The 14,487-nt window shown below is 33.6% G+C and overlaps 1 protein-coding gene across 12 annotated transcripts in view; it reads left to right on the top strand.

The window, feature by feature from the left end:
- Positions 1-14,487, top strand: part of LOC132124088 (connector enhancer of kinase suppressor of ras 2-like) — an 85,226-nt gene that overhangs the window by 4,949 nt on the left and 65,790 nt on the right. For all 12 annotated transcript variants that reach the window (XM_059534883.1, XM_059534882.1, XM_059534878.1 and 9 more), the window contains exon 2: positions 8,854-9,017. In XM_059534883.1, coding sequence (XP_059390866.1) covers positions 8,854-9,017 — 164 coding nt within the window. The remainder of the gene's footprint in view (positions 1-8,853; positions 9,018-14,487) is intronic.

Genomic DNA, 14,487 nt, shown 5'->3' with positions numbered 1-14,487 from the left:
ATCAAAATCAATGACTGAGAATTGTTCATCACAAAGATGCCATGATAAATAGATAAAATGACTGAGTCAGAGCTCTTTTATAGTTGATTAGACTCTGTTGTGCTCCTGTAAATATCAACTGTGTCTCAGATTTACCTTTGGAATAATACAACTTGAACGTTTTTTATAATATATTATTGCATAAAATAATAATAATAAATTATTTGTTATTTTATAAAAAAATAAAAAAATAAATAAAAAAAACATTTATCAAAATACAGTAAAAATGTGAATAAAAAAGTCTAAGAAGCTGGCTGTTATGCTTATTTAAATATCAGCTTCATCTCAGATTCTGCCTAAAATTCTTTTGGAATTCCTTTGGAAAAACAAAACTTGAAAATTTCTGTAATTTATTATTATTAATAATAATAATAATAATAATAATAATAATCTTACAAAAACAATTAAAAAGAAGCAGGTATTGAAATACAGACTACAAAACTATACAACAAAAATGTGGATAAAAGCTCTGAGAATCTGGATATGGTCGTTTAAATATCAACTTTGTTTCAGATTTCTCCACAGATTCCTTTGGAAATTCCTTTGGGAAAACAAAACTTGAATATTTCTGTAATACATTATTTATAATAAATGGATAAAAAATCTGGATACTGCTGGATACAGCAGTATATCATGACTGTCCAAGGGAAACAACTGAGATACTAAAGAGATCGCGTTTGTGTTTTTTCCCCTTCGGCTGCTACATGCACATAGATCTAACGATTATATATTATTCAGAACGCTTCAAGAATTTCAGCTCATTCACTTTGAACAAAAAAACTGAACTCATTTTCCTTTACGCCATTCTTCCCTTAAACTTTTTTCTTTTTTACCAATTGAGCAGAAGAAGAATCGCAGCTTCATCTGAAATATCCTGACAGAAAGATGAAAGACCATGTAACGGCACATCTCTTTCTCTCTGCTCCACACCGCATAATTGATTGTCATGTAGGAAGGTGCATTAACAGCTTTTTAGGCCGTCTGCCTGAAATGAGACACTGTCGTTTGTGGCGTTGAGCTCAGAATGCTTTGGTACTTTCTCTGATGGTTTATGAGGTTAAAAGAAGTGTACTTGAGTGGAAAATGTATAGCACACACTTATGGAGGTCATCAGAGCATATGTACTCACACTCACACACATATCAGGCTCTCCAACTAAGACATTTGGGGGATTCCAGGCCTGCCTTCGGGGTGTGTCCTAAGGGAACAGATGAATATTGAACATTTCATATGACATTTGTCGGAGCTGGGGAGGATTGACTGTGTGTGTGTGTGTGTGTGCGACAGAAATACAGAAATGGTAAAGAGCGAGAGGAAGAAAGTGAGGTTAAAGAGCTTTGAATAATAATACACACACGCAGAGCTTTAGTGCTGCGTCCTGGGCTGCAGCTTCGAGGGGTGGGTGTGTGGGTGTGTGGCTTGGCTCAGGGCGACTCTTCCCTCCTGTGAAAAAGTATAAAAGTGTGTTTGTGTGCTGTCAGTGGGTGTAAAGGGTGTGAGTCATCTCTGAATCACTTTATAGAACTGAAGAACTGCAGTATAGAGAGAAATATTCAGCAAAATACTTCAGAAAGGTATAGATACAGTATGTACTAGGTAAGAGGCTGTACGTACTGCGCTGTTTACCATTTGTCAGAGCTCACATTTGTCTAGGATGGTGATCGAAAGATCATCAGTAGTAGGGCTGCACAATTAATTGAATTTCTCATAATAACAATCACGGATGCAACAATTACGTAATCATTCAAAGGCACAATTAGCTTACTAAAAAACAGGCCCAATTACACTATTCAGCGTCTAAGTCTGCGTTTATCTTAAGCATTTTTCCCCATTGTTTTAATTTTAGTTTTAGTAAAATATCATGCTTTTTTTTTTATCTAAACAAGAAACCAATCCAATGTATAGCTGACATTTGAGGCTTAAGTGAAAGTGAAGTGACATTCAGCCAAGTATGGTGACCCATACTCAGAATTTGTGCTCTGCATTTAACCCATCCGAAATGCACACACACAGAGCAGTGAACACACACACCCGGGGCAGTGGGCAGCCATTTATGCTGCAGCGCCCAGGGAGCAGTTGGGGGTTCGATGCCTTGCTCAAGGGCACCTAAGTCGTGGTATTGAAGGTGGAGAGAGAACTGTACATGCACTCCCCCCACCCACAATTCCTGCTGGCCCGGGACTCGAACTCACAACCTTTCGATTGGGAGTCCGACTCTCTAACCATTAGGCCACGACTTCCCACTGCTAGTTTGGGAAGCAATGCTATAGAAAAGCTATACAAGTTTTCCAGTGAGGGTGTTTTCAGCTTGTTTGTTTTCATATAAATATGGCATGGAGTTGCTTCAAATAATGGTATAAAGCTATTCAAAACATCATTCATTGTAAATTGCAGAGGTGGAAAACAATGAATTACATTTACTCACGTTACTGTAATTGAGTAGCTTTTTTGTGTACTTCTACTTTTAAAGCAATTTTTTAAAATCTGTAATTTTAATTTTACTTAAGTATATTTGGTTTTTTTATTGTATTGTACTTCACTACATTTTAAAACACATTAATTACTGGGTAAAAAAATAAATAAAATAAAATTTGCTCCCTGCAAACTACTGCAGTAAATAATGGGCAGGAGGGCAAACTGGTGCTAAAATCACAAGAAAAATGCAGACGGACAAAACATGCGTTAGTGGTGCAGACACAGCTGAAAACAAAACCCTATCATATTCTGAAGTTGAACTCGAAGGAAATGAAGATAACCCCTGGCCATATTTATGCTTTATTATGCAGTGTAAGCTGTGCTTACCTAGGGTGACCAAACTAGCATCTTATAAAAAAAAAAAAAAAAGACATCAACCTTTCGCAAGCATGTAGAGGTAAGCTAAATAATTGCATCGTTGCATTGGTGGTTAAAATGAAGCTTTGACATTTTAGCAAGAGGTTTTGCACAAATTAGCCAAAAAGACAGTGGTGTGGAGTGTGCAATATATTGTCTGCGATAGTATTATAATTGTTGTTTTAATGATGTGCACGCGCATTTATAGTGTGTTCTTTCACTGTGTGATTCAGTCTCGTAAAATGCAGTTAGAATGATCACACAATTGAAGATATAGGGGAAGAAAATGTACATATTTATATCATTTCATATAGTAAATAAAAATCACACAAAGAATACCGTCTTTTCCTCCAAAAATCAACATAATTATATTTATATATATGTATGTATATATATATATATATATATATATATATATATATATATATATATATATATATATATTACAACAGGTCAGTAAACAAGTTAATTAAGATACTTGCGTTTTAGACACCATATTGCCTGTTTTTTCTCTATTTCTACAACAAAAAATAATTCCAAACACATCCACCAAAGCACAGTTTTGCGTCTCTGAGCAATGTTCAATAGCAATGACTCATTTATTAACAGTGACTTGCTGACACATACTGGGCATTTTAATTTCACATTTAAACTATCTTTTGATTTTGTTATGTTTTTTTTTTTATAATTAATTTCTTATAATTTCAAATGAGTTTTCAACATTTTATGTCTTGTATATCAAAACATTATTCATGCATTTGTAACTGCAGGTTAAATGCATTCTTGTCCTGCAATAAACAGTGTGTAAATACATCTAAATGCCACTTCCGATGAAGCTTCTGCATTTCTTCTGCATTGAAAACTATCCCTTTAATTCTCAGTTCTGATTTATTACTTAAATCATTTTTTTTTTGCAAGCAGCCAAAACTGTGGCAAGCAGTATGCTGTCATACATGGAGGCCACTGAGAAAATGTGTGAGAAAATTTGCATGAATATGATATGACTGTTCAGACTGAGATTGCATTGCAAACATATAAAAGTGGCCCAAATCAGAACACTTGCAGTGTGACATAAACATAACAGGAGCGATGCTACTACGGTAACTTAAATACACTATTCAGTAGAGTGACAGTAGCTTAGTGTACAGTACATTTTCCAGAAATATACTAACTTTCCCAACAAGTAGCTTTGTAACACATACATCACTGCTTTTTTTTTTATATAAATGTGCTTAACTGTAAGTAAACAAAGCAAATTCTCTTAGGTAGCTTTTAAAAGATGGTTAATTAAATTAATCTGTTAAAATTATTCAATGATTCATTTGAAAACAGTAAAATATAATATTGTATATAAAATATATCATATATAATACTGTAAAGTATTATTACAATTGAAAATTATATTATTTATAATTGCATTCCTGTGATGGCAAAAGCTGAATTTTCAGCAGCTATTACTCCAGTTGTCAGTGTCACATGATCCTTCAGAAATCATTCTAATATGCTGATTTGCTGCTCAAGAAACATTCACTAGCAACATTGAAAAAATGCTAATAAATATGAACTGCTTAATATTTTTGTGGACTTTTCCCAGATGAACAAAAAGTTCAGAACATCATTCATTTGTAAAGATAAAAAATATATATTTGTGTGTATTAAAAACGATTCCGCTCCCCTCTTAAATGGCTTCAATGTGCTTATTTTTGTTTTCTTTGTAAACTTGTGTGTAGCTACTGTAACTACGATTTTTTAAAGTGTGAATCTTGAGATTCGTTGAACTATTTTAAATTATAAATATCGAACAGTTTATAATGAACAGTTTCAAAGTAGTAACTCCATCACTGCTGTCTGTGTACCATTGAATTGCACAAATTAGCCTTAAAGGGTTAGTTCACCCAAAAATGAAAATTATGTCATTAATGATTCACCCTCATGTCGTTCCAAACCCGTAAGATGTCCGTTCATCTTCGGAACACAGTTTAAGATATTTTAGATTTAGTCTGAGAGCTTTCTGTTCCTCCATTGAAAATGTATGTACGCTGTACTGTCCATGTCCAGAAAGGTAATAAAAACATCTTCAAAGTAGTCCATGTGCCATTGGAGGGTCAGTTAGAATTTGTTGGAGCAGAATGCATCTGGGAGTTGGGAAGGTTCAGAATATCTGTAAGATTTTTTTATCTAGGGGAAGTTTGGGAGGAGTTTAATACGTGTCATATTTTAAGTGCTCAGGCTAAGCTTTTTTCTTTATATCCTTTTGGCCCATTTTCCAGCGTTTTCTCTCTTTCACTGCATTTTTTACTGTGCTACCTGTCAGAGGAGCAGGCTGTGTGCAATGAATAATGCACTATAACAGAGCGAGGTTATTCTAATACTCCAGTATGAGTGAGGGTTTGCCGAGACAGCGAGACAGTGGGGTCTGTTCAGGACAGAGTATATGATCTGTAAATAATATCTCAGATTCGTTAATCCACTACAGTGATGAATTAATCACAAGCTGCTTGAGTGTAAGCAGGGGGCACCTTTGCTATCTGATAACAGTGTGTCTTCACTGCTGCTACATGTCTGCTTATTTAAGTGTGTATTTCTCATCTTTTTCTCTGTAGATTAGGATGGAACATTATATGGGTGGGAGCAAATTAAGCTGATTCTATCTTTTAAAACATTATCGAGTAAAGTGTTTCTTCACTGTATTGGACTACATTTTCTGTTTTTGAAAGTTAATCTTTTAATAAAATGTTTTAAAGGTGCTTGATTAAATCAGAGAAACATATTTAAAGAATTGAAGGGAAAATAAGGTCTCTGGGACCGCAAACATGAAAACATACACTACTGTACAAAAGTTTGGGGTTAGTAAGATATTTCTGACAGAAATAAATTATCTTTTATTCCACAGCAATGCATTAAAAAGTGATAATAAAAATGCTGAAAAAATAGTCAGTTTCCACAAAAATATTAAGCAGCAAAACTGTTAAAAATAGTAAAAAAGAAAAGAAAAATAAATTACCAAATCACCATATTTCTGAAGGATCGTGTGACTCACGACTCTAAATTATATATTTATATTGTATTCAAATAGAAAATGGTTATTTCAAATTGTAATAATATTTCATAATAATACAGTTTTTACTGTATTTTTGATCAAAGAAATGTTGCCTCATTGAGCATAATAGTCTTCTTTAAAAACTATTAAAAATCTTTTAAATGGTAGCAAGTTAATCTTTACAGAACCATGAGGGTTAAAAGAGGCAATAAACACTAGATTTGGTCACGATATTATAAATTATTATTGCTATTAGCCTGTAATATCTCTAATTTATTTTCATGTTTGTTCATCTGTGCACCCTTAAGAGTATTAGTTAACTTAAAAAAAAAACAGACAGTAGTTTTTAGATTTGTAATATAATAGCTGTCTTTTCAATTATTAGCCATAGTGTATAATAATGTCTGTGAGTATTAGCTAAAATAAAGGGTCATTGCTTGAATATATGGGGCCCAAAACTGAATATTTAAGGGGCCACCCTCGTCACAGGTATATTGCCAAAATTAATAATGAGATTTCACATTCTCTCTTCCTTTATTTCATACTTTTCTTTCTAAATCACTTCATCCTGTTCCCCACACCTCATTATTAACAACATTAGCTAACAGTTAATTGTTCACTGCACCTGTCTAGTATGTGAATCAGGGTCACTGCATCAACAGACATTAGTCATCACGTTCACTTTGGGATTGTTCTCTTCAGCAGTCCCTTCCAGCTTAAATTCAGACCTCGGATCACCAACTAATTATCTAACAAGTGAAGCAGTCGCTCATTAATGAGCCAGATATTGTTTATAAACAGTAATGACATCTATTGTTATTTTTGCTGTCTTGGCAAATGAGTTTGGCCTGTCCTGTTAATGAGCTGGATGATGATAGTTGCATTAGATTTCATTATTAAAGGGCAGCTAGTGAGATTAGAAAGAGTTCCTGTGACCTTCCTTCTTCCATTCGCCATTCTAAACACATGTACATTCTGTAAGCAAAATATGTGAATCCTGCAGTTATGTACGTTGTGTCAAACAGCAGCTGTTCAGAGATTGGGGCCGTTGGGCAACAGAATGCCTAAGACTGACAAATGCAGTCCAACAAGTGTGTGGCTCTATGGAGAGTGTGTGTTGTCACCTGTTTGATGGTGACAGTTGTGAATGGTGGTGTTTTCGAAACTTGCTAGATCACTCCTTCTTTATTAGTCTATTTTTTGGTATTTATAGCCTTCAAAGCCGCATCTATCCTGTGCAGGTGACAGTAGCTTTATTATTTTGATTTATGTGTGCATCCTGTCAGTTTTCAGAGACGTTAGACAGTGCAGCCTTCATTTCTGATTTGATTTAGGACGGTTTTTAATCTGGACATTGAGCTTTCTAGACTGATATAAATCTCAAAATGGCTGAAGTTATGGTCTAATTTAAACAAACTGTTTCTGTCCATCACAAATTCTATTTAAATGCAGTTATTTTATTTTTTTTGGACAGGGATGTTTCCTTTCCATCAAATGTACTTCTTGCTCAAACATAGGAAGGCTTCAAGGTTGCAATGTGGCTTAGATCTTATTTACAGTCAGTTTGATGGATATGCCACACAGTGGAGGTGGAACACAGGTTGTCAGTCATCATGTATAAGTGTGGCACCCCTTGTCTTGTCTTGTCTTTTGGGGTAAACAGAGTCTGAAGCAGTTGCATTTATTAAGATTTTGCGCTGCAAAGAAATTTGGCATGGACAACCCTGATGAGGTTATAATTTCATTATCAATCACCACTGCTTTAAAGGAAAACTTCACACAAATATTACAATGTGCTCTAAATGTACTAACCCTCAGGCCATCCAAGATGTAGATGAGTTTGTTTCTTCATCTAAACAAATTTGTAGAAATTTAGCACTACATCACTTGCTCCCCAGTGGATCCTCTGCAGTGAATGGGTGCCGTCAGAATGAGAGTTAAATAAAAACTCCAGTCCATCAATTAATTAAAATATTGTGAAAAGCTGCATGTTTGTAATAAACAAATCCATCTTTATAATGTTGTTTAGCTTCAAACCATTGCATCAGGCTAAAATAGTCCTCTATCTATAATATTGCTTTCTCCAGTGAAAAAATAAATCTTCTCTTCTTGATCAGGAGAGAAATATGCACAGAAAGCACTGTTTACAAGCAAAAACCATTGGTAAGCAAGCTGAATTTCTCCAAATCTGTTCTGATAAAAATACATATATTGACAGATATAAACAAATTAATATCTGCATCTTGGATGGGCTGAGGGTGAGTACATTTTTAACAAATGTTCCTTTTTCTGTGAATTATTCCTTCAAATGAACTAAAGTGTTTTGGAATCAGTTATACCAAAATGGGTATAAATCTTATTTTGTGTAGTATGAGATCTATGTATTGTGCTAGCAATGAACATTTATGTTTGATAATATAAATATGTACTGTATATGGCGATGTTTATTTCAATGTATATTTATATGCTTGCATACAATGCAGATGTCTAAATGACTGTTATTGCATAAATCTTTAATAGTGGTCAACTGAAAGGTTTTTTAATTTAATTAAGAAAATATACATAAATATTTCAGAAACATTGCACTTGACAACTATTATTGCTCTGATGAGCAATTATTAAATGATCGACACTACCTGCATGACTCATGGGCTCTCTAACAGAAACCGGGCTAATGCTTAATTTAGTAATATTTCACACAAGGGTAATATTAGATAATTTTATTATTGCTTTTATGTTATATTTTACATTGCATTGTACAGTACATGCTAAACTCATAACTAAATGTTACAATTTAGTCGTAATGTACACTGGTCATATGGGGGACATCTTCCACTATTGCACGTACCATATAGGCACTTTAACCATTAATCCCACATATTTTGGGATGATTTTGAATTTTCTAATCTGCAAGTAATGATGTTTACTTGATGTCTCTACAGGTCTGGATGACTGTTTGCAGCAGTATATAAAGAACTTTGAACGGGAGAAGGTAGGAGGTGACCAGCTGCTGAGGATCACCCATCAGGAGCTGGAAGATCTGGGGGTGTCCCGCATCGGACATCAAGAGCTGATCCTGGAAGCTGTGGACCTGCTGTGCGCTCTGGTGAGAGCCGTCACACTCCTTTATATCCTTGATCCTTCATCTGCTGGTTAACACCCCATCAGCTGGTGGACACTGAGTCTCCTACTGCACCATGTCGACAAAGATATCAAAATCACTTTGAGAAAAACAATATCACATTATGAAAAGTCTACAATCGTTGAAATAGTAAATTACTCTCTTTACTTAATTACTTAATTTTACTGGTCTTATTTCACACAATACATAAGAACATTAATTTTTTATATGAATAAATATGAAAAATGATAATATGTAAATACTATGTAATGTATGTGTAACTATAATATGTAATGTAAATAATGTAAAGAAAATGCATTTACTTAATTAATCAATTTAGATGGACTTATTTTGCATAACTTATCATAAGATAAAAAGTTAAAACTTATATATATATATATATATATATATATGAATAATATGAATAAATCTAAAAAATACAAATTAATAATAAAATTACCTAATTTACAAGGTCTTATTTCACATAATATATCAGGTAAGAATTCTAATAACTTACAATTAAAATAACCGTATTAAAATATTTAAATATAAATAAATGTACAAAAAAAAAACAGAAAGAAAGAAAAGAAAATAACCAATGGATGTATTTAATTTTTATTACAATTTTTAGAAGAAAAGGCAAAAATATAAAAAAATCTAATAACTTAAAATTAAAAAATAAAATTATTATAATAAACATTTGAAAATAATATGTATAAATATTAAAAACATGCATAAATAAACACAAAATTAACTAAGAATATTGGAGCAAAATCCAGTCAAATTAATATTCTGTTTGACTTTGAAAAACATCATTTTATGGAGGTGAAATAAGTTGCAAATGTCATTTCATGTTCTCTTAAAAGTCAGCCTCAATTTTCTGAGATAATAATATTGTTATCCCGGGAAATATTTACACAGATTTGTTCTAAAAACAAAACTCACTCAATCATTATGTAAATGTGGCTTTTTGCTAGGTGGGTTTGTTCCTGTGGCCTTAATCTGTGCGATGTGTGTGTGTGTATATGTGTCTTATTTGTATTGTTGTGTGACGTTCCGTGGTTTGAAAATGATTTTCAAAAAGGTACCAAGACAGTGTGGGAGATGGGAAAAGGATTTAAGATGAAATTTGCTCTGGACCGCTTGAGCCTTTTACATTAGCTAGAATTTAATAACTAGCTTTCCATCTAATTCTCTCTTGCTTTTCCTCTTCCTCTTTCTCGAATCTCTCAGTTGAGGTATTTACCAGCCCATGCTTTCAGAATGTCAGCATCATGTTGGGAGGGAACAGACGACAGGGTGATATTTATCACGTCTGTGTTAGACTGGGTCTTTCCTCAACCTGTCCTTTTAATGTTTTGCTAGAAAAACTTGTCTTGTCTTTCTAAGAGAGATGTTTTTCGTTGCCTTTTCCTGAGATTGAATTTCAGTGTAGAGTTAACGCAAGGTGAGCTATAATGAGTGTGAGGTTTTGTGAGGGACTGTGAACCACTGGCCTGTGCTGCTGACATTTAGGAGAGTGTTAATCATAAATAGATGGCTTTGCTGTGCTCTCTATCTGCTCTGAACACTGATCCCAATTCAGATCTGATGACATTCACGTTATACAGCCCGTGTGAATGTCAGCCTGTAGACATGTGCGGATGAAATTAGCCATATTGTACATCTCTGATTTCATATAAATGCTGCCTTAACTGTACAATTTAAAAACCAATTTTATCTAAAAACTTAAGATTCTGTGACTATTTACTTTGATTGACAAAATAAGATATTTAGCAGAATGTGTCTGCTGCTTTTTCTATGAACTTAAAGGGATAGTTCACTCACTAATTAGAATTGTCATCATTTGTTCTTATTTATTCTGAAAAATGCAAAAGATGATGTCATGTTGGTTTAAAAAAAAAGACATTTCTTAAAATATCTTTTTATATTCTACAGAAAAATAATTTCGTTAATTTCGTTACTATAACATTAAAAAAATTACTTTTTAATAACTGAAAGATGAAAAGAAATCGTTATTTTGAATCTGTGTCATGTTAGTCAAATTAGTGTTGTCGATTTCTGATCAACATGATCAGAAATTTAGCATCTCTCCCCCACATCGTCTGCCCCCCCCAGGCTTCCTCCACTCAAAAGCTGATTAAAGTATATTTTGTGAGTCTGTGTGTGTGTGTCCATTTTAGTGTTCCAGGTATGTGTTTATTACCTGTACTTGTACTTTGTGTGTGATGGATTTGTTCTTCAGACAAGATGGAGCATATTACTCTCATCGATCTCCTACTGATGTGAGAGGAGATACTGAAATTGATGCACATTTCACACACACACACACACACACACACACACACACAATTTTTTTTCTATCATGATTGCATTGACTTCTGATGTTTTATGGTGATTTAGTGATATTTTCTATCTTCAGCCCCTACAAAGCCCTCACAGATTCTCCATTTTTAGATTTAAACATTTTGGTAATCAATTAACATATTTTGTGAGCAACTCTTTATAAAAAGGATAAAAATAACAATAATAGTCATAAATGGTGACTTTAATTTTATATATTTATATAAAAAAATAATGCACACATAATTTTTTATTGATAAATATTAATTATTGGATATTTCAATGTTATTTTTATTTCTATTAGAAATAAAATGTGTATATATAAAATTATATAACAATATTATTTATCAGTGGAATTTTATAATAGATTATAAAAGATTATATATATATTTTGTATTTTATTAATAGTAATGATGTATGCTGTTTTTAATTAACATGGGATTAGAAAAAGATTTTGATATTATATATATCCCAGTATGTATACTTTTTATAATTACAATTCAATAATATAACATTATGAATAGAAATACAATCACACATAATTTTTATTTTTATGGATATAATATTGGTATGTGATATGTAATTCATGTATAAATATTGTGAGTGAATATATAGTCTATCTTTTAATTGTTTTATTACAGTTTTTTTCGATTGCTAAACGACAGTGAGCACAACTGGAGCTACATGTGCAAAACTCTAACTACAGTCTGCACTAGCAACAGTCACCTGAGCTAAATAGTTCACATCACCTGCAAAACTCATTCCAAGCAACACAACTCTTAACACATGACTCAAAACAGGCTCAGTGCAGCCAAACACGACACACAACCCTCACTGAGATAACACACACTGTCACTCAGAACACACTGAGAGGAAAAACACTAGAATCAAACACCAATACAGAAAATACTCACTTTTCATCTTTACAGTTTGAACAGTTTCAGTGACTTCATACAAAGTAATATTTTCTTCAAAGAAAAGAGTGACATTCTTTCACATGATTTATTTACATTTTTAGAACATAATTCTTTAAGGTAAATGAAAATTAGCAGTTTGCTTCAATAGTCTTTAGTAATTTACGGAATTACAGTAATGAGGAAAAAAGGTAGAAACTAAAAGTACATACTGTAATTCGAACAAATAATTTTCAGGGCTAATCCTGAAATTGCAATCAGCAGTGTTTGAAAGGCACAAGGCTGAAATCTGCACATGTGCACATGTGACTCCAGTTGTGCCCACTGTTGTTTAGCAATCGAAAAAAACTGTAACAGTAACAATATATGCCGTTCTAATAATTACATGAATCACCTTCTAATAATGAAAAAAGATTTCTGTGGGGGTTAAATGTCAATGGATTGATAAACAAATGTGTGTCTGTGCTCTTGAATGTATGTGCATTGTCACGATCACTGGCTGAAGTGCCCTGTTTGTTCACTAGAGGGCACTCCATCCCAGACATCTGCCACTCTAAGGACTTCATTCCCCATAATCCTCTGCCCAGACTCATAAGCACTTATTGTTTGTTTTGACAGTTCTCACTGTCATTATTTGCTAAGTTTTGTATGTTTCATTACTGCAATTCTAAGCCTTTTATCCTGGTTCCTGATCTTGTTATTCTGCCTGTTTTCTGGATTACTCTGTTGTTTTGTATTGTACAGACTTCTGCCATTCTATCAAGGACTAAATTTCCCATAATCCACTGCCCAGTCTCATCAGCACATATTGTTTTCACCTGTGTCTCATTAGCATGGTTAGCTCACCCTACTGTGTGTATATATATATATATATATATATATATATATGAGCCTGGTTCTCTCTGTCATTCTTGTTAAGTATTGTATGTGTCAGTACTGCAATTCTAAGACTTACAGTATATCTTGGTTCCTGGTTCTGTAGACCTTTACTCTGTCATTATTTATGATTTGCCTATTTTGCCTTTGGATTATGTTTGTGGATTACCCCTTCAATAAACTACTGCATTTGGATCCTCTGCCTTTGTCACCGTGCAGTTCATGATATGCATAATGCTGTGTTTGATCAGTCTCTGCCCCTTGATTAGTACTCTTTATGCAGGAACAAGGTAATTTGGTTCTTTTCCAAAGGCACCTGCTTTGACCTCTCTAACACAAACACAGACATCAGCAATTTTGTTTTTAAGATACTCCAAAGACACCTATAAGTAAACGCCAATGCGTATGTTAAAACTAAAGTGTGCTCTTTTGTTCTGATGTGTTTTTGTCAGATTTAGAAATGCTGATTTGTCTGAGCTGATTGTGTTATCTCAGCGTGGAGCGTGGCATGTGTAAGCTCCTATCAGCTGGCAGCGAGACTCTCAGTACATTATTCATAGCCTGAACTTTATGTTCTGTGTCCACCCACTCAACGCACCTCTGCATATGAAGCACTCTCTCTCTCTCTCTCTCTCTCTCTCTCTCTATGCTAGGTGATGAATATTCATTTGGGATCTCTGAATGCTCTTTGAGGCTGTGAGATAGAGATAGAGAGAGAGATTCTCTGCCAGCGAGAGATGTGCTTTGTGCCTGTGTCTGTGTTACTAAATTTATGCTCACTGTAATCCATTACAGTTATATTTTATCTTTAGTCTAACCTAACTGAATTTATTGTTTATAGTTTTATTTTATTTTATTTTAATATGTATTAACATTTAAAATGTATTACATTACAGTTTTTTCGATTGCTAAACGACAGTGAGCACAACTGGAGCTACATGTGCAAAACTCTAACTACAGTCTGCACTAGCAACAGTCACCTGAGCTAAACAGTTCACATCACCTGCAAAACTCATTCCAAGCAACACAACTCTTAACACATGGCTCAAAACAGACTCAGTGCAGCCAAACACTATAGACACAACCCTCACTGAGATAACACACACTGTCACTCAGAACACACTGAGAGGAAAAACACTAGAATTAAACACCAATACAGAAAATACTCACTTTTCCTCTTTACAGTTTGAACAATTTCAGTGACTTCATACAAAGTCATATTTTCTTCAAAGAAAAGAGTGACATTCTTTCACATGATTTATTTACATTTTTAGAACATTACAATTCTTTAAGGTAAATGAAAATTAGCAGTTTGCTTCAAT

The sequence above is a fragment of the Carassius carassius genome, chromosome 42 (genome assembly GCF_963082965.1).
Source record: "Carassius carassius chromosome 42, fCarCar2.1, whole genome shotgun sequence".
Lineage (NCBI taxonomy): Eukaryota > Metazoa > Chordata > Actinopteri > Cypriniformes > Cyprinidae > Carassius > Carassius carassius.
The sequence above is the reverse complement of the archived record's forward strand: the minus strand, read 5'-3'. Positions and strand labels throughout refer to the sequence as shown.